This window comes from Alosa pseudoharengus, unplaced genomic scaffold, assembly GCF_046254945.1.
Source record: "Alosa pseudoharengus isolate Yale_2024_CS ecotype anadromous, Long Island Sound unplaced genomic scaffold, YU_APseudo_1.1 YU_APseudo_1.1_scf_1, whole genome shotgun sequence".
In the NCBI taxonomy this organism is placed as follows: Eukaryota; Metazoa; Chordata; class Actinopteri; order Clupeiformes; family Clupeidae; genus Alosa; species Alosa pseudoharengus.
Genome location: NW_027468564.1, coordinates 47884456 through 47907655, shown reverse-complemented (window position 1 = coordinate 47907655; position 23200 = coordinate 47884456). Strand labels below are relative to the sequence as shown.

The window sequence follows — 23200 nt, the reverse complement described above, 5'->3', positions numbered from 1 at the left end:
GGTGTTGATGTACCTGTTGTGTCTGAAACAGGACCCATGCCCGTAACACCCTGGCGGCATTCCTGGCTTCCCATCCTGACCTTATCAAGATAGTGGTGGACAGGTTTTTGAGCCAACAAGATACATGTGGACAGGTTTGCCCCTCACAGAGACCAAGTCACTGTAAAGGACGTTATCAACAAATGCCACACACTGAACACACATGAACACTAAACATTTTTGTTTTATATGTATCTATCAAAGTGAAAATGTATCAGTTATTATTATTAAATCTGAGAGAATACAGAGGGGAAATGTCTTGATAAAGTGTTTGTTTGTTTTTTGCATTCAAATTTGCATTAAAGTAAACATCCAAGTCAGAAGAATGTGATAATCAGTTATGAACTACAAAGAAATCTTTCATTTTTTATATGAGGTGCAGTCAAAGAGCGTACAGATTTATATCTGACCGCCATCTCAATCTAGCCGCTGATCCAATTACTGTAAGAAGAAATTCTGGCAAAGGATCGCCCAGCCCACCGGCATTCCAGCAAACTGCCAGCGAGACCAAGCTCCTTCTGCTCCAATTCCAACTTTACTCTCAAGAAGCCCCACACTCCACACCCCAAGCAACAGTACAGTATTCCAACATCTTTCCATATCTTTTCTTTTTCCTCTTCCTGAAACAAAATAAAAAATGAAGAAAAAACACAAGTGCATGTGTTTGCCTCTATTGTCTCAACATTGCAGGTAATACACTTTATAATCATAAGCTTTACAGTATAAGTCCTATTGGTCCAAAACAGTTCAGGGCATTTGCACTTTCCTCAGTATCAGACTGTCAGTGGTAAAGTTTTTTTTTTTACAGTGTGACATATTGGAACATTACTCTCGGGGTTCCCCTACAGTTGCGTAAGTGGAGGCTTGGGGTGGCCGGTACAGGCGGCGTCACGAAGCTGGCGGAGATCCTGAAGACACGTAGGCTGGAAGCGTCCAGAGACCATCCAACACCAGCAACAAAGTAGCTGATCCACTTCATTGGAGAGCAATCAGTAAAAAGCATATGAATGAATGTAGTCTATCTACAATACTGAAATGTTACTCTTCAGTTTGTTTTCTGTTGCTGTGGTCGTGTCTCCTGCACCATTAGTCACCACATAGGTCAAGAGGTCATCTGGCCCTAGAGACACAGCCAGTGGTAGAGATACAGATGATAAATTGGATCAAGTGCCACAAGTAATGACAACACTGCAAGGGCCATCGCCATATTGGAAAAACATGCAGTGCAAAAAGAGAAGTGTTTCCTCAACTTGTCATTTCCACATTCACACGTTCAGTCACTCGTCAAAGATGCTGTTATTCAGACATTGACAGACTCTTCATGAGAAGGTAGGTAGGGGAATATTTGTTTTTAAGAGGCCTTATTGTATAACAAATAAACATTAACACTTGATGTTTTTGTTTGTTTATGCTTTGCTGTACAGTTTCTGATTCTTGTTGTTGCGTCTTCTCCAAACATAATGACCATTTATCAGTGAGCCATGGGAACAGAATAGAATTCCAATCCATTGGTTTAGTCCATTGAATATATAGGGCTACCATTACTTAAACAATATAGCACGAGTGAGAGTGGGATTGGTCATGGATATTCCCACGGGAGTTGTTCGGCCGTACCCACGAGGCTGGAGGCAAAATAATGCATTTCTGCTGTACAGTACAATGTAGTTGCAATGCACTCATTTTTTGGTTCAAATTACTGATTTCCTGTAGCCTGGGTTTTTTTCCCACACATACCTTTAAGATCTTAAATGTATTTCCAAAATGGTAACTTGAGTCACTATGATTGAATTGTTGTTTGTTTGTTTGTTGCAATCAACCCTTTCAGCTGTGCAGTGTGGAGCGAGTGTGACCTATACTCCACCACTAGAGTCTGTGGTCTTACAGTTTTTTTCTGAATGCTTAAACACAACCGTGATTCTTATAGCACAATTTCTAAAACTATTACAGTTTTTTCTGAATGCTTAAACACATTTTTTGTAACTATGTCTTTTTTTGCAAAACTCTACACACACATGGCAAAACCACTCACTGAGTTCGCAAAACTAAAAGCACAAACACTGCTTTGTCCGCCATTGTGCCTACAGTTGTGCAAAGTGTGTGTTACAAAATTGCAAACTGAGTGCAAAGCAGTGTTTGTGCTTTTAGTTCTGCGAACTCAGTGAGTGGTTTTGCCATTTGTGTGTAGAGTTTTGCAAAAAAAGCCATAGTTACAAAAAATGTGTTTAAGCATTCAGAAAAAACTGTATTTACACTATTTTGCCAACTCTCTGGCACACTTTCTCATGTGAAAACTGTTTTAGATAATTAGTTCACTTTGCAATCAGCCTAAGCACTATAAATAAGCCACAGGTAATTGACTGACTGATAGCAGTTCACCTAGCTCTTCAAGAAAAACTTTAGCTGAATGTTTTGGAGGCCTGTAAATTGTCAGTAATAAAATCTGAGGAGAAGACTTAATGCGTGCACACAGATATTCAAATGAAGTAAAGTCACCGAATGACGACTGATTGCACTGAAAAAACGTCTTGAAAATTGTGGCTATCCCCCACCTCTTTTATTTGCTCTGGTAGCACTCAAAAAGAGTTGATTCAATGAGAGTAGCACTGTTCGCTTTATCTAACCATGTCTCAGTTAAAAGTAAAAAATCAAGGTTGTGTGTGCAAATTAGATCATTAATTAAGAATGATTTGTTTGAAAGAGATCTTATATTTAGGAGTGCTAGTTTTGCTGTAAGTGTTGGGGAAATATGATCCATGGGGGAACTCTGAGGTTGATGTGGTACGGGTAGGAGATTGGACTGGTTTAACCTATAAGCTCGATGCATTTGTGTTCTATTTCTTGTCAATACAGGAATAGAGAATGTCATGGGCTTACTGGGTCCCGGCATGTTCTCAAAACTACTGTCAATACCATTTATATTGCAGGGACCCTGAGAATATCATGCAATACAGTCATCATATAATTGTCCCCTGCTGCTGCCATCAGTATTTTCCACTGCACATTCCATGCTATATGCCGGCTGAGAAAATGAACTAGGGGTTGCTGCTGCTTAAGAGATCCTTCTAAACCGGGAGGGTGAGGGGGTGGAGGTGCCCTTCGCTTCTTTGGTGCTAAAGATCGATCTTGGGCTAGTAAAACCTTTTAGGTCATTTTAGGCAAGTCCCTCCACTCGGCGGCCATATGGCAACGCTTTTTGGGCACTCGTCGGGCATCCTATTCAGCAGAAATGCGCGTGCGCAAGACTTCACGACACCAATCTTGCTCCAGCGGCGAGATCACAACACATGATTGGCACAATGTCTTCACAACACACCATATGATTGGCTTAATGTATTCACATCACACCACATGATTGGCTCAATGTATTCACATGTCAACGTTTTGCCGAGGAAGGGGTGGGATATGTAGACAACTGTCATATTGGCGTGACAAACTAGCCCCATGCATTTCTATGGAGTATTTTTTGAGTGCTGTGTCTCTACATTAGAAAGTCTCTGGTAAAACTGTGCATGGCTACTGGTAGCAGTCTCTCCATTCTTGCAGGGAACATCATGTGCTTGGGTGGGGATGGTGATAGGTATTTAGGGGATTCTGTGGGATGATGGGGTAGGGATGGTGATGGGAGATTAGGGAGGTTTGTGTGGCCTGGGGAGTTTGATTGGGTGGGGACGTGATTGGGTGTGGGTGGTGATGGGAAATCAAGGAGGTTGGGGTTGAAAATTGATCCAGAGTCTCCATCTGCCTGCTGAGGTTCTGAGAAGTTTGTTGCAGACGCTCCGCTTTCAGCAGGTATTCCAGTAGTGTATTCCATCGTGACATTATCGTGGTATCGTGACATTTTTAATTTCAGGGTATTGCGATACTTTTGTAGTATCGGTGTACCGTGCAACACTAGACGAGAGTGAGATAAGTGGAAGAGGATTCTTCAAAAAATGAGGGTAACTTAGAAACAACATGAGAGTGAAAGCGAGTGTGATAGTGAGTAGGCCTGTGTGAGTAAATGTAAAGACTGCAGGACAACAGGAAATTCTTTTGTTAGGTTAGAAAAATTGTAGCATGTAAGTGAGTGAGTGAGAGTAGCATACGTGTGTGTCTGTGTGTGTCTCTTGCTGTGTCTGTCTTTGCATCTGTGTGTTTAATTTTCAGATATAACCTCCGGAGTATATCTGGGGCTTTGTCAACCACCATAGCAACCAACATGATTACCGAAATACCATGTTATTTTGCATTGTAACCACCATATGTACCATAGCAATACCCTAGCAACCATTCTAATTACCCTATCACCATCCTAGCAACCGTGCAAATTACCTTGCAACTACCTAACAACCACCACTCTAATCTCACCTTACCAACTACCATAGCAACCAACATGATTACACTAGCAACCAGCATAGCAACCGCTTTATTTATGCGTTTTGGCTTATTGGATGTTGCGTTAATGCATAACTTTTGATCCGTGTGCCCAATTTTAAAAAATGAGGTACTGTTGCAATTATTTGGGCAAACTGCACCTGATCAAGCCCACTCTTGCAGTTCCTCTAACAATAACCGTTACAGGTAAAAACACTTTTTCACCAAATTTTAACCATGAGCATCATTTCACAAAAAAGACCCATTTCTGACTGTAAGGGGTGCTTTAATAAGAAAATTTACGTTTTTGCTCATATTTCCAGAACCGTATGAATTTCTTGACTACTTATTCTTTCCACTTGTTCCTTTAGAGTTCCCACATCGAATGCATCTAGCCACACAATATTCCATCATTCACATGTTTCTGCCATATTCAAAACACAAAAGTGAAACTAATCTATCCTTTCCTAAACCCATGGTCCAATTCCCACGAAATTCTGTACAATTCACCTTCAAAGTCTAACAGATTGGCTTTTCCTATTTTATAGTTATGCATAGATTCACTTTTGATGCATGGCCTATAATGTTTGTATTGCCTATATCATTTCTTATAAAGGTCCGATCCTATTCAAACTTGTTAAGCACAATCAATCCCAAAGTCCTTTTAGGCAAGTCCCTCCACTCAGCGGCCATATTGCAATGCTTTTTGGGCACTTATCGGGCATCTATTTCGGCAGAAATCCGCGTGCCAAGGCTTCACGACACTAATGTTGCTCCAGCGGTGAGATCACAACATATGATGGCACGATTTTTTCACAACACACCACATGATTGACTCAATGTATTCACAACACAACACATGATTGGCTCAATGTATTCACATGTCGACTATTTTTCCGAGGTAGGGGTTGGGTATGTGTAGACAACTGCCATATTGGCGTTACAAACTAACCCCATGCATTTCAGTGGAGGATTTTTTGAGTGCTGTGTCTCCTCATTAGAAAGTCTCTGTCAATACTATATTCTCTGGAAGCACATCAAATGTTGTACAATTTGGTCCATAGAGGGCACTATAGCCTCCACCTTCATTCTGCTAAAGGGAACTTCTTGCCATTTGCCTTAGACCCCGCTTGAGGATATATTTTATTATTTACTTTTTCATTAACATGTTAAGGCCATCATCAGGCAGAAAAAAACATTATTCTTGTATAGTTTTTTCCCCCCTTATAGAAACAAATAAAAATTGTCAATATGACCCGGAGACCACAGAAGGATTATGTATTATGTTAAAAAAAAACACTTGTGCAAAGTAACAATGTCATTCCACTTGTGCAAAGTAACAATGTCGTTCCTACTTTGTTTCGTTGTAAAGTGGGGTGAAGCTCAGATGTGGGCGTTTGTTGGTGACGTATATTCGCCTAAATGCCCGCGCACACTCCATTCATAAAAAGGAGGGAGAGTGAAGGGGCAGTGCTTAGTAGTTTTCAACAAGGTCCTCTCTGTGTAAATGAATGTGAGTTGCGAGACGTAGTTTCTTCACATTCGTGCAACTCTCAGTCGCAAGAAGTTTGAAAGATGTCCGGCAGAGGTAAAGGAGGCAAAGGTCTTGGAAAAGGAGGCGCAAAGCGTCACCGTAAAGTTCTTCGTGATAACATCCAGGGGATCACCAAGCCTGCAATCAGGCGTCTGGCCCGCCGTGGTGGTGTGAAGCGTATCTCTGGTCTCATCTACGAGGAGACCCGTGGTGTTCTGAAGGTTTTCCTGGAGAACGTGATTCGTGATGCCGTCACCTACACCGAGCACGCCAAGAGAAAGACCGTGACCGCCATGGACGTCGTCTATGCTCTGAAACGCCAGGGTCGTACACTTTACGGTTTTGGTGGTTAAAGATCAGATTTCTCCCTCGACTTGTACACAACGGCTCTTTTAAGAGCCACCCAGTTCCTCTTAAAAAGGTTGTGTTCCTGTGTGTATTGGGTTATCTTAATTATGGAAAGGTTATACATAAACCACTGCCATGCAGTTGCCTGAGAACGACACAGTACGATTTGAGAGACTGGGGCATTTCCATCTGAGACGCTTATAATGCAGCCTTCATCCCGTGGTAGTCAAGGGAAAGCCAAGTGTTCATATGAAAACAACCAAGAAGTGCCAGAACAATTGCTATAATACTCTCTCATGTGTGTATAAAGTGCGACCCATGACTGCGCTATAGAACAACGTCAGGTAAGTCTAAACTTAGGGTTCACAAATGATCAAACGAAATCCTCTGCAGAAACAAAACAGCGAAAATGCATGCTGAAAAGTCTCGTGTGCCATTAAAGTCTTAAACAAGTTGGTGTCATAACTAGTTTTCAGAATCTGTCAAGCAAACATTTGGCTTGACAGACTGGAGCCTCAGGATGTATGAAGATTTACTTTTACAGTAAAGCAGTGTTTCTCATATTTTACTGTAAATTTGTCATTTCCATTTGCACAATGCTGTATGTAGCCTAGAAGCCACAGTGCAGTAAAGAAGACCCCCCCCCCCTTTTTGCAGTTTTGTTGATTAACTAATACATTGTTAATCATAATTCGAGGAATGGCCCAAGGGGACTGAGAAAAACTAATACATTGTTAATCATAATTCGAGGAATGGCCCAAGGGGACTGAGAAAAACTGTAATTGTTATTTGTAACGCTTAATGATTTTTTGGCACTTGGTATTTGCCATACATTTCGAAGGATTCCTGTCATTCAGAAGAAAAGTGAGGGAAAGGAAACAAAAGGATGTGGTGTACTGTAAACCGATTATCTGTGGGTGGTGCTAACCTTCTCGACACCGCCCCCTTCGATTCAAAACGACCAACCGTGTGGGTATTTGGTTTCGGAGGGAATTGACAGAGAATTTGGCCGTGGGTGTTTAAATGACGCAGTCCTCTATTTGCATACAACTTGAGACATATACCGGGTAATTTGAGAGCCGTCAGATTATCGAACATACAATCGAGATATCAACATGCCTGATCCAGCCAAGCCTGCCCCAAAGAAGGGCTCCAAGAAAGCCGTGACAAAGACCGCCGGCAAGAGTGGCAAGAAGCGCAGAAAGAGCAGGAAGGAGAGCTACGCCATCTACGTGTACAAAGTCTTGAAGCAGGTCCATCCTGACACCGGTATCTCTTCCAAGGCTATGGGCATTATGAACTCCTTCGTGAACGACATCTTTGAGCGCATTGCTGGAGAGGCTTCTCGCTTGGCTCACTACAACAAGCGCTCCACCATCTCTTCCAGGGAGATCCAGACCGCAGTGCGTCTGCTTCTGCCCGGTGAGCTGGCCAAGCACGCCGTGTCCGAGGGAACCAAGGCCGTCACCAAGTATACCAGCTCCAAGTAAAGCCGGATTTTGAACGCGCTTTAATCCAAAGGCTCTTTTAAGAGCCACCCACGTTCTCTTTGAAAAGTAATTCCAATATAAACAGACTACACTGCATTCATTTGCATTTATGTCCATGTCTATATTTTGCGTCATCCTCCAAACGGCCGTCAAGGGACAGAATGGACTCCTCGTGTGGTTTGGAGAGAAACGCCACGATAGTGGGAGAAACATTGACCAGGCCAGGATAATGTTCCAGCGAATGAGCACAACTAAGACCGGGTATACAGGGGCGAATAGGACAAGTTAACTAAAAGCTATGAATCCTGCAGCTGTGTTGTGCTGGTCTCATTTGTGTAGTTGTTGTAGCCTACTATACTAACCGGTGTTGAATGTCAAGAATAAATAAAGTCGACCTGACATTTAAACTCGAAATTTCGGGAATGAAGTTGAATGTCAGTATGTCGAGTTTGTGGCCCCGTCGTAGAGGAGCCCTGTCTCTCTGGGCAGAAGTCCGAAACTTATATTCGTGTAAAAAGGGACATGACTACACTCTCGGAAGATCCCTCACACAATGTAGATTGTTTAACTTGCTAGTATTGAGCTCTCTTGCACGTGTTGGCATTACATTTAGCGATCAATACGCGACACCTACTCATTAGAAAATACCGAACCATGTAAATAATAGAATAGTAAGGCTAAACAAACAAGAACCAATTTTAACCAAGACATATGGAAACCAGCTTTTTTTTATGTTTGGGTGGCTCTTAAAAGAGCCTTTGAATTTTTAGTTCTTGACCTCAAATCACTTAAGCACGCTCCCCACGGATACGACGAGCCAGCTGGATGTCCTTGGGCATGATGGTGACCCTCTTAGCGTGGATGGCGCACAAGTTAGTGTCCTCAAACAGACCGACGAGGTAAGCCTCGCTAGCCTCCTGAAGAGCCATGACAGCAGAGCTCTGGAAGCGCAGATCTGTCTTGAAATCCTGAGCGATTTCCCTGACCAGACGCTGGAAGGGCAGCTTGCGGATCGATCAGCAGCTCAGTGGATTTCTGGTAACGACGGATTTCTCTCAGAGCCACGGTGCCAGGCCTGTAACGGTGAGGCTTTTTCACGCCGCCGGTGGCAGGTGCGCTTTTACGCGCAGCCTTGGTGGCGAGCTGCTTCCTCGGAGCCTTGCCTCCGGTAGATTTGCGGGCAGTTTGCTTTGTTCTGGCCATTGCTCCGTATTCTTCGGAATTGAACAGTATGAACACAACGGCAGAACTTGGGTATATAAGGCCTACGGTCTCAGCCTGCCCCCTGTCTACGTCAGGTTGTTGGTCTCCGCTGATTGGTCATCTGAGTGCCGCCTGAAATTCAAAATACAAAGCCCACCCTCGTAATGGCCTACATCAATTGTGTTGATTGACTATTCATAAAACCTCTTCAATTTAAATGACAAATAAAAGAAATATACTGAAACATTCCATCGGTCAGTGCATATAGCCTGTTATAGAAACAAACACATCAATCAATTAACCTGTTAGTCGTCAAGTCCAAACACAAATATGACCTAAGGTAGCTTGTATTTGCTACGTTAAAGCCTAGCAGTAACTGCTTGTTTATGAACCCAAACTACCATTGATGTGCCTTGCTTTTTATACATCATTGAGGGAATACGTTACAAGACTGCGTTTCACCTGCAATCACCTTGAACTATAAGGGCTCAGGAATATCTCGCAGCCTTTCATGATTAACTAAGAGTCCGGAATGATAAATGAAAGGAGAACAGTTTACATTCTTCTACCAGACTTATTTGTCTTATCAGTTACTTAATGCCCGACATTTTATTGGGGTAAGAGTGGTCAAGTATTGACAGGAAAAGGAGTGTCTACTCATTTTTTATTTTTATTTGGGTGAATAAATATTTTTGACGTTACAGAAAACAAGTTAACGCGAAGGTAGCTTGGAATTATTATTTTTTATGGTTATTTGGGTGGCTCTTAAAAGAGCCTTTGTTTCTGAGACTTAGAAGGAGCAGGTTTACTTGGACTTCTCAGTCTTCTTGGGCAGCAGCACAGCCTGGATGTTGGGCAGCACACCACCCTGAGCTATGGTCACTCCACCGAGCAGCTTGTTCAACTCCTCGTCATTACGCACAGCCAGCTGCAGATGGCGGGGAATGATACGAGTCTTCTTGTTGTCACGGGCAGCGTTGCCGGCCAACTCCAGGATCTCAGCAGTCAGGTACTCGAGCACAGCAGCCAAGTAGACCGGTGCACCAGCGCCGACACGCTGAGCATAGTTGCCTTTACGCAGCAGCCTATGCACACGGCCCACGGGGAACTGAAGTCCAGCCCTGGACGAACGAGTCTTGGCCTTTGCTCTGGCCTTGCCGCCGGTTTTGCCTCTACCGCTCATTTTTCAGTAGGTATTGAGAGTTCGTCTGAATACTCAAATGCTGAGTGGTGGAAAGGCATGTCTTATTATACCACACCAGCGCGGTGCTACTCCGTGCCTCAGTGGATGAGAACAAAATGGTGAGAGCCAATCAACGTGTAGTTCGTTGCGTGACATCACTTTAAAATCTATTTGGCGCGCATAACACTTCCACCTTCCTTTTAGCCCAGCAGCTCATTCACAAATAAAGTTAACGCATGGCATAGTAGAGAAGTAATATCCTAGGTAAAGTTTCCAGAGGTTCAACTTAATACCCAGTAAACCAACGAGGCTTCCTGAGATACACATTTGGCACTGGTACTGGCTATTCCAATGTAACAAGCTGAAATTGTTGTATTGCAAGGTTTTGGATACTCTGTTTCATCTTTGGTTGCACCTGTTGCATTAGATAGAAGTAAGGTTGTGTTACCGTAATACATTACCTAATATGTATTTTAAAATTGCATACACAACCCATTAGGCATAGGGGTAAGATGAGCCACTCCTTTTTCTAGGAAACCGTAAACACATCGTATCATGTGGCACCATTTTACGGAAGAGGGAATCATTCCTTACAATCTGTGGAAAGGTACAGCACATGGCAAATGTGGTAAAAAAACGTGTAAAATATTCGTTTTGCTCTCCAAGTGGTTTCCATTCATGTCCGGAGTTAGGGTTATTTAGAGAAAACGTGAATAGAACATTCAGATGCATTACCCCTCAATGGGTGCCCTCGTAATCTATGATGTGAGGGCTACACAAAATCATGAATGTTACCGTGGCTTGTTGTGAGAAGCATTTTCTTTCAAAATGGTGGTTGCGGGGTTAGATGGGCCACCCAGGCTGGGGTAAGTTGAGCTAACTAGTACTTGTATTGTATTAGTGAATTGCCTACACACTAGGCTACTTCATATCACTCGCTTTGGTTTATATGTCCCTGTCGGATAACTTCTACCCTCATTCATTTCCCTACCCTTCATCATCCATGACGCAGTAGGGGTTTTGTGAGCTATAGTGAACAAATGCAGGAGCTGAGTATGATTGTGTATTCGCAAACAGAATTCGTTCTGCCTACCAGCAGGCACTGACGGAATAAATGCATTCAGAGAGCATTTGGGTGGCTCTTAAAAGAGCCTTTTAGTACACATGGTGAATAAGACAGAATGCGCAAACATTTACTTCTTCTTGGGTGCAGCCTTTTTGGGTTTGGCAGCTTTAGGCTTAGCCACCTTGGGTTTCGCTGCCTTTGCTTTCTTGGGGCTCTTCGCTGCCTTCTTGGGGGCAGCGGGCTTCTTGGCTTTCTTCGGGCTCTTCGTTGCCTTTTTCGGCGTGGCGGGCTTCTTGACTGCTTTCTTTGGAGACTTTTTGGCGGCCGCAGGCTTCTTGGCTGCTGCCTTCTTGGGCTTCTTTGCCGCGGCAGGTTTCTTCGCTGCAGGCTTCTTGGCTTTAGGAGCTACCTTCTTTACCGGCTTCTTCTTTTCCACTGCCTGTTTCTTGTTCAGCTTGAACGAGCCGGACGCGCCGGTCCCTTTAGTCTGGACCAGAGTTCCCTTGGTGACCAAACTCTTGATGGCCAGTTTGACGCGAGCGTTGTTCTTCTCCACATCGTACCCACCAGCCGCCAGTGCTTTCTTCAGTGCAGCCAGAGAGACTCCTTTCTTCTCTTTGGAAGCAGAGATGGCCTTGACGACGAGCTCGCCCACACTTGGGCCAGTTGTCTTGGGTCGGGGCGCCTTCTTCTTGGGGGACTTTGCTGGGGCAGCCGCGGGGGCTGGAGCAGTTTCTGCCATTGTATCGTTTAGGTTTCACGCACAGACTACTCGGGAGATCTGAGAGAATGAATGACTGCCAAAGCCGGTGGGCAGGACTTAAAATGAACATGAGAACCATTTAGACTCAGCAGAGTGAGAGCTGTCCCGGCCTTTCTGTGGCGAAGAGATCACTTGTGTTTTCTTCACACACTTCTTTGTAAGAAATATGAGTAACGACTCGACATTTACCAACAAGACGATGTCTGTTGTGAAGAGCACAGCCTGCACGTTAAAAAGAATATATGGGGGCTTATGGTCGCCCTTTATCACTTTTGCAACAAACTGAGAACGTCGGACATCTAGGTGGAGATGTTGCAGTCAGTCTTAGTTTTGTGAGGAAAACATGCAGACAATCATAGTAAAACCGTGCAATACGTCGACAAAGAAGTGCCTTAGACCAAAACATGAGTCTCTATCACAGCTTTTACGTGTTACAATGTGTTTTTTGCGAATGTGTACTTTCCAATCGGGAGCTTTATGGACACTGCGAAACACAATCCACAAACACGAAACACACGCATACATACCACATAGGTCTAAATATTATATGACCAATTTATGGGAAACATAGCCTACGTGATGTGGCAATATTTGTTAATTTTGCTTATGCAGACATATGACCAAGACTGAATTACAATAGAATAGCCTATATGTTTCTAACACACTGGCTTAGACTATTCGTTGGACTGCCAATATGCCGTGTTGTGGGGAGCACATTATAGCCTACAGTTGCGTTTTGCCTGTTTATTACGAGTAGGTAATATATTCATCGGGTTTAGATAACATCTTGTACCATCTCTCCTGGACTCAAAGTAACTCGTTCATTACCGAAGAACTACTGATACAATGACAACTTTGGTCATTTTGCTATATCATTGTCGTGTTTTTTAAAGCGTAGGCCTATCAGTCGTCCCTTAAATATGTTGTTTCACTTCTTAACACATTTCTTATATTGAAAAGATATTTCTTGTAATTTCTGATATTTCTTATATTATGCTGATAACATATTAAAAAGTGATGTTTTCGTAAGAGATTGACTGCAGGAAATAACTGGTTCAGGGGTAGGGTGATCAATGATTAACCCTCCTGTTGTATTAGCAGTCATATTTTCTCTCAAAAATATTGTTACAGTTTTTTTCTGATTGCTTTAGCACATTTTTTTGTAACTATGGCTTTTTTGCCAAACTCTACACACAAATAGGAAAACCTTTCACCCAATCAGCAAAACATTGTAGTTCTCTTGCAAAAGCTAACACACATTGCTTAACTCTTCACACCTTCGTAAAAATGGTGATTTCGTATCAAACAGTAAACACAAGCCATCACAATAATAAGCACAGAATTTGCCAACTACACACTGATGGTATGAATTAAAAACACATCTGACTTTTGCTTTCTCTGTGCACAAGGTAGACTATGTCCTAGTCCAAGGCATCGGGGAAAATATCTGGAATGCCGTATCCAGGCCTGACATGACAATATCCCCACATGTAGACTGATTTTTTTGGCCTGTAAAGGGCTATTTCTTACTCTTCTTACCCTTCCTCTTCCCCCTCCCCATCCTCCTCTTGCTCCTTCTTGTCCTCTTCCTCTAACTTCACCTCCTTGTCCTTCTCTCCCTCTCACTTCTTCACCTCCGCATTCTCTTCCTCCTCTTCTTCCTCCTACTTCTTTACCTCCACGTCCTATTCTTCAGCCTCCTCTAATTCTTACTTTTCTCACTCTTCCTGCTCCCTCTATTGTACCCATTGTACATTACCTGTGGCTTATTTATAGTGCAGGCTGATTGCAAAGTGAACTAATTATCACATGAGAAAGTGTGCCAGAGAGTTGGCAAAATAGTGAAAATAATAGCCATACATGTGTATAGATTTGCTAAGAGTGTGTTGATCATTTGGAAATTGAGTGTAAAGCATGAGTTGTGTTTACAGTTGTAAACTGTAGAGTGCTGTGCAGTGAATTGTGCCTACAGTTGTGCAAAGTGTGTGTTACAAAATTGCAAACTGTGTGCAAAGCAGTGTTTGTGCTTTTAGTTTTGCGAACTCAGTGAGTGGTTTTGCTATAAGTATTAATAGTTTTAGGAATTGTGCTATAAGAATCACAGTTGTGTTTAAGCATTCAGAAAAAAACTGTAAAACGCACACACAAACACACCCTCACTCCCCCTCTTTGCTTCTATGCCAGCGCCCACTGGAACCTTTCTCCAATTAATCTTTACATTTCTGACTTGTATGAGCTCAGGTCAGTGAGGCCTGCAGGCCATACATAGCAAATGGTAGCAAAAAGTACAAAACTGTTTATATTCAATAGAATACAAGTTTATTCAAAGATCACAACATTAGATGATAAAATACGTGTTACGATGGGTTTTTAACAAACTAGATGTACCGCAGAGCGGTACAAAATATGACCGCCGCCCAGTCAGGCACATTTTTTCCACAAAAATAAATCACGCTGAAAGGCCTATATGATTCTAACTGTATCATTAAATTGCATTATCCACACTCAATTCTGACTGATATCTGCTAGACAACAAGTACCAAAACATGATTAGTTCATAGATTTCACATGTAAAATTCATTTTATACAATCCCACCTCCATCTTGCCTGTTCATAATTCTAAGAAATTCTTGAATTGTGTGCATGTACATGTTTATGTTATGTCTGTGTGTGTGTGTGTGTGTGTGTGTGTGTGTGTGCGTGCTTGTGTGTGTGCCTGCATATGTGCCTGTGCATGCAAGCGTACATATGTCTACTGTGCGAGTATGTGTCATACGTATGATTACTGTGAATGTATGTGTGTGTGTATCTGTTTGTGCACATGGGTGCACATGAAATGGGTTAACATGACCCCTGGAGGCAAACGTACGGAAAAAAATGGTCATCCTAGTCCCTACGGTTCTCAAGATATTCACAGAGAACTGTGTCTGCCCTACCCTCCTTTCGGGGGTCCAGTCCAGCGGGGGGGCTACAGATCAAAACGAAAAACGACGGTTCCATGCTATCCATGTGGGGTTACATGCCCACCAAGTTTTGTGTACCCCGGTCTTTCAGTGTCCCGGGAATCCTTGTTGGTGTACGTCACTAAATGTACACATACATTATTTTATTGTAAGGCCCCCCATGAACGAAAGTACACAAAACTTGCCATGCATTCGGAGGGTGTCATAATGATCCTACACTTTTAATTTCGTGCAGTTTTGACCTTGTCAGCCAGAGATATTGTGATGAAAACACCTAATTTTTTTATTTTTTCTTTTTAATTTTTAACTAGGTGGCGCTATACATGAAATAAGTGGTAATGGGATGGGTTGACATGCCCCCTTAAGACCAACATACATAAAAAGGTGGACCTCCTAGGCCTTACGGTTCTCGAGATATTCACAGAAAACTGTCTCCGGCCACCTACAGGCCAGTTGGTGTATAGTAACATAAATTAATTTATTGTGTGGCCCCCCATGAACGGAATTCCACGAAACTTGGTGTGTATACAGAGGGTGTCATAATGATCCTACACTTCCAATTTTGTGCAGTTTTGACTATGTTAGGTCACAGATACCTGCGATTACAACACCTCATTTTTACTTTTTTGTGTTTAACTAGGTGGCGCTATACATGAAATGAGTGGTTATGGAATGGGTTGACATGGCCCCTTGAGATCAACATACAAAAAAAAAGGTCCTCCTAAACCCTACGGTTCTCGAGATATTCACAGAAAACTGTGTCTGCCCTACCCTCCTTTCGGGGTGTCCAGTCCAGCGGGGGGGGGGGGGGGGGGGCTACAGATCAATACGAAAAATGATGGTTCCATGCTATCCATGTGGGGTTACATGCCCACCAAGTTTCGTGTACCCCGGTCTTTCAGTGTCCCGGGAATTATTGACGGAAATTTGGAAAATCTGACTAAACCTATATGACCGCCGCTTCGCTGCGCAGCGGTCATAATTATAATGCGGCAGTGGTTTTTGAACAGGGAACACAAAACTAGTAGGCCTAAACATAAAAACTAACACAACAGCAGGGCTAAGCATTTCAGGCAAATTGTCAGACAGTATTGGTGAAAATGCAGTGTTAGGCCATAGATATATAAATGTTCAAATAACTTTGATTGTACAGAATGTCCCCACACTTCCCTGTCTTTTGTCATCTTTCCTCACTTTTAGACAGTACTTTTTAGAGCTACTCTGAAAACAATAAAAATTACTCCACTCCACTCCACTCCACACATCCACTCCAATCACTGACAGTCAGTTTTGCAAGTTTCAGGCAAGGTCTAGGCTACTTTATTTCAACAACATGAAATGTATAGTATGCTTCGGATTAACCGAATCTCATTTATTGTTATGTTTAGCTGTCCGTTATACAATTGTAGTGTGTGTGTGTGTGTGTGTGTATTGTTGTGTCTTTCTTTACATCTGTGTGTCTCATTGTGTCTTTGGGTCAATTTGACCCAAACATCTTGTTAAGGATGTAAATGTGTAGGGGTATGTTGGCATGTCTACCAAATTATTTATTCATTTTGTCATTATCAAGTTAAGGCCATAAAGTATCAGTCAGAAGAAAAAAACAACATTACACACACACACAAGGGTTAAGTGTGCCTGTCCTGTGTTGAGTTGTGATAAACAAAACAAAAAAAAACAACAGCTGTCCAAAGTATCAATGTCGGTCCTACTTTTCTTCTTGGTTACTTTGTGAAACTCAGAAGTGGGCGTTTTTGGTGACGTATATGAAAGCTGTAAGCTTGGGGCAGCCGCGCTTCGGACTTGTAACCGAAGGGTTGCCGTTTTGAACCCCGACCAGTAGGAATCGGCTGAAGGGCCCTTGAGCAAGGCACCTAACCCTTCACTGACCTGAAACTGGTGTGTGCACAACCTCTATCAATGTAAATACAAAAAAAGTAAAAATAAATAATAAAAAATCAGGTTGTCACATTAATACCATCAACTCAGTTAAGGCTAGAAGCCAATTATTATGACACTATCATTTCTTATTTAAAATGTTAAAAATTGAAAATGTCCTTGTTTGAGGTATATTGTCAAGTTACCATAGCACTGACATATTTCACAGGTCAGAGAACATAGACAAATTTAAAGTCTAGAAAAAAAAAAAAACGTATAACAGAAACTTACTTACTTACTGCCCGTTTTGCCTCCTGCCACGTAGGGCAACAACAAAGGTTCTCCACTCTGGTTGGTTCTGGGCTGTTTTCTGGACACCTTCCCATGTCAGGTTCATAGATTTCATTTCCTCTTCTACTGTGCACCGCCAGGTGTTCTTGGGTCGTCTTCTCTTTCTTCTTCCTTCAGGTATCCAGCGAAGGGCAATTCTTGGGATGCTGTCCTGCTCTCTTCTCAGAACATGTCCAAGCCAGTTCCAGCGCCTCTTTGTTATAATACTATCCATGCTGTCTTGTTAGCATCTAGTCAGTAGATCTTCTTGGATATCTTATTGGGCCAAAAATTTCGACATATCCTTTGTAGACTTTTTGTGTCGAAGACTCACAGTTGACACAGGTCGTTTCATCCTCCAGCATTCTGCTCAATACAGGAGGGAGGATAGCACACAACTCTGATATATCCTCAGTTTTGTCTTTGTTCTATATTGCTGTGACTTCCATATGTTGTTCATCATTCTGAACGCATTCCTGGCTTTATTGATTCTGTTTTTTATGTCATTGTGTGCACCCCCATCAAATCTTACAGTACTGCCAAGGTAGGTAAACTCCTTTGTTGTTGTTAGAACTTCTCCGTACACAAGGATTGGTGGTGGATCTGAGACGTTTATAGTGCCATCACCTCCGATTTCCTCTGATTAATTTTCAGGCCAACTTGCTGTGCAAAGCAGCCGAGACGTGATGTCTTCTCTTGCATGTGTTGGTGAGTGAGTGAGACTAGAGCTAAATCGTCAACAAAATCCAGGTCTTCTAACATTGAGAAGAGGGTCCATCTTATGCCTCTTCCTTTTTCTTCTGTTGTGAGACGCATCACCCAGTCTATAACGATGTTAAAGATCAGTGCTGACATCACACATCCTTGTCTGACTCTTGATGAGGTCGACTATGTGCTGTGGTGTGGGATTCCATACATCCTTAAGATGTTCCAGAGGCCTTCACGGTGTATGCTATCGAATGCCTTTTCAAAGTCAACAAAATTAGATGTATAATTGCCTCTGCCATTCTGTGCATTGCTCTATAATATTCTGCAGTGCAAATATCTGGTCAATGCATCCCCTTCCCTTACAGAAACCTGCCTGTTCATTCCTGAGCTTCTCATCCACGGCCTCTGTAAGACGTTGCACAATGATTTTTGTATTTGGTATTGATAGGAGTGTGATCCCGCGCCAGTTGTTACAATCTCTTAAATTGCCCTTTTTTGGTATCTTTATGATAACTCCTTTCAGCGGTCCTTCCAGAGTGGTTGGAGTATTTTGGCGGTTAAATCTGGATCTGTTTTGAAGAGCTCTGCATTTCAGGTTATCTTGGCCTAGGGCTTTTCCATTTTTTAGGGACTTAATGGCTGAGACCATTTCAGCTTTTGTTGGAGGTTCTATGCCATATGTCCAGGTCATTCTCTGCATGCTGAACATCAGGTTCTAATGTGGGTGCTGGTCTGTTTAGAACTTCCTTAAAGTCCTCTGCCCAACAGGCTTCTTGCTGTGACTCATTTCTCAGTAGTTGCCCATTTTTCTCTACTATTGGTGTCTCAGTTGTTTGTTTGTGTTTGCCACTCACTATTTTGGTGATCTTATAACTTTCCCTTGTTCCCTTTCCGAGCTGCCTCTTCTGCTTGTCTTGCAAGATCTTCTAGATATGCACGCTTGTCAGCTCTGGCTTTCCTTCGCACTGCTTTGTTGGTCTCTTACAGTTTTTTCTGAATGCTTAAACACATTTTTTGTAACTATGGCTTTTTTTGCAAAACTCTACACACAAATGGCAAAACCACTCACTGAGTTCGCAAAACTAAAAGCACAAACACTGCTTTGCACTCAGTTTGCAATTTTGTAACACACACTTTGCACAACTGTAGGCACAATGGCTATTATTTACACTATTTTGTCAACTCTCTGGCACACTTTCTCATGTGAAAACTGTTTTAGATAATTAGTTCACTTTGCAATCAGCCTAAGCACTATAAATAAGCCACAGGTAATGTACAATGGGTACAATGGAGTGAGCAGGAAGAGTGAGAAGAGAAAGAAATAGCCCTTTTACAGACAAAAAAACAGTCTACATGTGGGGATATTGTCATGTCAGGCCTGGATACGTCATTCCAGAATATATTTTTCCCGGTGCCTTGGACTAGGACATTGCATGTGATGTAGACAGAATTTTGAGAGAGACGACCCGATGTAGACTGATTTGTGTTGTCTCAGTGAAATGCTATTTTGTGTTTTGACTTGGAAAAACACACTTGTGTTTGTTTTGATGTGTGTAAATAAACATTACAGTTTTTTCTGAATGCTTAAACACATTTTTTGTAACTATGGCTTTTTTTGCAAAACTCTACACACAAATGGCAAAACCACTCACTGAGTTCGCAAAACTAAAAGCACAAACACTGCTTTGCACTCCGTTTGCAATTTTGTAACATACACTTTGCACAACTGTAGGCACAATGGCTATTATTTACACTATTTTGCCAACCCTCTGGCACACTTTCTCATGTGAAAACTGTTTTAGATAATTAGTTCACTTTGCAATCAGCCTAAGCACTATAAATAAGCCACAGGTAATGTACAATGGGTACAATGGAGTGAGCAGGAAGAGTGAGAAGAGAAAGAAATAGGCCTTTTACAGACAAAAAAACAGTCTACATGTGGGGATATTGTCATGTCAGGCCTGGATACGTCATTCCAGAATATATTTTTCCCGGTGCCTTGGACTAGGACATTGCATGTGATGTAGACAGAATTTTGAGAGAGACGACCCGATGTAGACTGATTTGTTTTGTCTCAGTGAAATGCTATTTTGTGTTTTGACTTGGAAAAACACACTTGTGTGTAAAAACAGTAAACACTAATACTTGAAGTTTGGATCCCTGTATGTTTACAGAACTATGACAAAAGTATGACCTCAAACTGACATAGTCTACCTTGTGCACAGAGAAAGCAAAAGCCAGATGTGTTTTTTATTCATACCATCAGTGTGTTGTTGGCACATTGTGTGCTTACTATTGTGATGGCTTGTGTTTACTGTTAGATACGAAAACACAATTTTTACGAAGGTGTGAAGAGTTAAGAAAGGTGTGTTAGCTTTTGCAAGAGAACTACAATGTTTTGCTGATTGGGTGAGAGGTTTTGCCATTTGTGTGTAGAGTTTTGCAAAAAAAGCCATAGTTACAAAAAATGTGCTTAAGCAATCAGAAAAAACTGTAATACTTATAGCAAAACCACTCACTGAGTTCGCAAAACTAAAAGCACAAACACTGCTTTGCACTCAGTTTGCAATTTTGTAACACACACTTTGCACAACTGTAGGCACAATTCACTGCACAGCACTCTTTTTGCGGAACTGTAAACACAACTCACTGCTTTACACTCAATTTCCAAATGATCAACACACTCCTGGCAAATCATACACATGTATGGCTATTATTTACACTATTTTGCCAAATCTCTGGCACACTTTCTCATGTGAAAACTGTTTTAGATAATTAGTTCACTTTTCAATCAGCCTAAGCACTATAAATAAGCCACAGGTAATGTACAATGGGTACAATGGAGGAAGTGAGAAAAGTAAGAATTAGAGGAGGCTGAAGAATAGGACGTGGATGTGAAGAAGTAGGAGGAAGAAAAGGAGGAAGAGGATGCAGAGGTGAAGAAGTGAGAGGGAGAGGATGACAAGGACAAGGAGGTGAAGTTAGAGGAAGAGGACAAGGAGGAGCAAGAGGAGGACAAGGAGGGGGAAGAGGAAGGGTAAGAAGAGAAGGAAATAGACAGGCAAACAAATCAGTCTACATGTGGGGATATTGTCATGTCAGGCCTGGATACGTCATTCCAGAATATATTTTTCCTGGTGCCTTGGACTAGGACATTGCATGTGATGTAGACGGAACTTTGAGAGAGACGACCCGATGTAGACTGATTTGTTTTGTCTCAGTGAAATTGCTATTTTGTGTTTTGACTTGAAAAAAAACACACTTGTGTTTGTTTTGATGTGTGTAAATAAACACCAATACTTGAAGCTTGGATCCCTGTATGTTTACAGAACTATGACAAAAGTATGACTTCAAACTGACATAGTCTACCTTGTGCACAGAGAAGGCAAAAGCCAGATGTGTGTTTTATTCATACCATCAGTGTGTAGTTGGCACATTGTGTGCTTACTATTGTGATGGCTTGTGTTTACTGTTTGATACGAAAACACCATTTTTCCAAAGGTGTGAAGAGTTAAGCAAGGTGTGTTAGCTTTTGCAAGAGAACTACAATGTTTTGCTGATTTGGTGAAAGGTTTTCCTATTTGTGTGTAGAGTTTTGCAAAAAATGTGCTTAAGCAATCAGAAAAAAATGTAATATGGTCTTTGGTGCTCTTGTTGGATGTATGATTATAGGCAGAGACTTTCTAATGCGGAGACACAGCAGTCAGCACTCAAAAAATCCCCTATAGAAATGCATGGGGTTAGTTGTCTACATAACACCCCTTCCGCGGCAAAACGTCGACATGTGAATACATTGAGCCAATCATGTGGTGTGTTGTGAAGTCATTGTGCCAATCATGTGTTGTGATGTAGCCGGTGGAGCAAGAATGGTGTCGTGAAACCTTGCGCATGCGCATTTCTGCCTAAATAGATGCCAGATGAGTGCCCAAAAAGCGTTGCAATATGGCCGCCGAGTGGAGGGACTTGCCTAAAAGGACTTTGATTGTGCCTACAGTTGTGCAAAGTGTGTGTTACAAAATTGCAAACTGAGTGCTAAGCAGTTTTTGTGCTTTTAGTTTTGCGAACACAGTGAGTGGTTTTGCTATAAGTATGAATAGTTTTAGAAATTGTGCTGTAAGAATCACGGTTGTGTTTAAGCATTCAGAAAAAAAAACTGTAAAACGTTGTGGCCGACCACTGAGGATCTGTGCGCCCATCTAGTAATATTGGCAAACGGGATGTATCTGCTCATCATGATGGTATTGTATTGATAAATTAATTTCTGCATGTCGTTGGTATTTGCTGTTCCACCTACCTTGAAATACTGTTATGAAGAATTCGAGTTGCACGAGGTTTTTTAGCAAACCTCTGAAACATTCTCACCTGCTCCCCAAAGTCTCTGGGTATGCTACGTACTGACGATTTGTGGGTGGTGCTATCGTGGGCCGTTCGTTTCTGAATAGGGGCGTGGTGTGTGTGGGAGGAATGACTGATCAGAGACTTTCGTTCATCATTTGCATAGAGTGTTGTATTTAAGCGGGGCACCAAAAACGTTATTTACATTGAACAGAGATCACTTCTCTATTTGCGTCATGCCTGAACCCGCAAAGCCAGCGCCCAAGAAAGGCTCCAAGAAAGCAGTGACGAAGACTGCTGGAAAAGGAGGCAAGAAACGCAGAAAGTCCAGGAAGGAGAGTTATGCCATCTACGTGTACAAGGTCCTGAAGCAGGTCCACCCCGACACCGGTATCTCTTCCAAGGCCATGGGCATCATGAACTCCTTCGTGAATGACATCTTTGAGCGCATTGGTGGAGAGGCCTCCCGTTTGGCTCATTACAACAAACGTTCTACCATCACTTCCAGGGAGATCCAGACCGCCGTGCGTCTGCTTCTGCCCGGCGAGCTTGCAAAGCACGCCGTCTCCGAAGGAACAAAGGCCGTCACCAAGTACACAAGCTCCAAGTAAAGCTTTTTCTTAACGTCTTATAAACCAACGGCTCTTTTAAGAGCCACCCACATCCTCTGAAAAGTAATTCCAGAACAATTGAATTATTTGAATTTAATATTTTCGTTTCTTATATTAACGTCATTAATGTAAATCAGCAATCGGATCAGATCCTTAATAGACCTCTGAAGTTCGCCTACAAAAAAGCAGCCATCTTTGACATCCGGTATCTGGCGATTTTTCCTATGGGAAAATAACATGGGGATTTTGAATTATCGCACCTGTTAAACTCTAGCGGGGAAGAAAAAGTCTGAAATGCAGACGTTTTCCTGAACACACTTTTGTCCTCTGCCTTCGAGTGGATACTGTGATCTCGGGTACGTCAAGGCGGGACACTTAGATTTTTGCTACCCCAGA

General features: G+C 42.2%; 5 protein-coding genes and 1 pseudogene across 5 annotated transcripts; 3 read left to right on the top strand and 3 right to left on the bottom strand.

Moving 5' to 3' along the window:
- The first annotated feature begins 5967 nt into the window (after window positions 1–5967).
- Window positions 5968–6279, top strand: LOC143119287 (histone H4). The gene has a single exon (XM_076280678.1). The coding sequence runs from the start codon at window positions 5968–5970 to the stop codon at window positions 6277–6279; it is 312 nt and encodes a 103-aa protein (XP_076136793.1).
- Window positions 6280–7389: 1110 nt separating this feature from the next.
- Window positions 7390–7822, top strand: LOC143131082 (histone H2B-like). The gene has a single exon (XM_076290475.1). The coding sequence runs from the start codon at window positions 7390–7392 to the stop codon at window positions 7762–7764; it is 375 nt and encodes a 124-aa protein (XP_076146590.1). The 3' UTR covers window positions 7765–7822.
- A 720-nt stretch (window positions 7823–8542) lies between these two features.
- LOC143131036 (histone H3-like) lies at window positions 8543–8978 on the bottom strand (annotated as a pseudogene).
- A 794-nt stretch (window positions 8979–9772) lies between these two features.
- Window positions 9773–10150, bottom strand: LOC143119279 (histone H2A). The gene has a single exon (XM_076280666.1). It carries the CDS (start codon window positions 10148–10150, stop codon window positions 9773–9775), a length of 378 nt encoding a protein of 125 aa, XP_076136781.1.
- Window positions 10151–11323: 1173 nt separating this feature from the next.
- On the bottom strand, window positions 11324–11958 carry LOC143130958 (histone H1-like). Its single transcript, XM_076290292.1, has one exon. It carries the CDS (start codon window positions 11956–11958, stop codon window positions 11344–11346), a length of 615 nt encoding a protein of 204 aa, XP_076146407.1. The 3' UTR covers window positions 11324–11343.
- Window positions 11959–22426: 10468 nt separating this feature from the next.
- LOC143131095 (histone H2B-like) lies at window positions 22427–22827 on the top strand. The gene has a single exon (XM_076290496.1). The coding sequence runs from the start codon at window positions 22430–22432 to the stop codon at window positions 22802–22804; it is 375 nt and encodes a 124-aa protein (XP_076146611.1). The 5' UTR covers window positions 22427–22429; the 3' UTR covers window positions 22805–22827.
- The last annotated feature ends 373 nt before the right edge of the window (window positions 22828–23200 follow it).

What these genes read in the sequence shown, in the direction of transcription:
- LOC143119287 (XM_076280678.1), top strand. Translation starts at nt 5,968, where the DNA reads ATGTCCGGCAGAGGTAAAGGAGGCAAAGGTCTTGGAAAAGGAGGCGCA.
- LOC143131082 (XM_076290475.1), top strand. Translation starts at nt 7,390, where the DNA reads ATGCCTGATCCAGCCAAGCCTGCCCCAAAGAAGGGCTCCAAGAAAGCC.
- LOC143119279 (XM_076280666.1), bottom strand. Translation starts at nt 10,150, where the DNA reads ATGAGCGGTAGAGGCAAAACCGGCGGCAAGGCCAGAGCAAAGGCCAAG.
- LOC143130958 (XM_076290292.1), bottom strand. Translation starts at nt 11,958, where the DNA reads ATGGCAGAAACTGCTCCAGCCCCCGCGGCTGCCCCAGCAAAGTCCCCC.
- LOC143131095 (XM_076290496.1), top strand. Translation starts at nt 22,430, where the DNA reads ATGCCTGAACCCGCAAAGCCAGCGCCCAAGAAAGGCTCCAAGAAAGCA.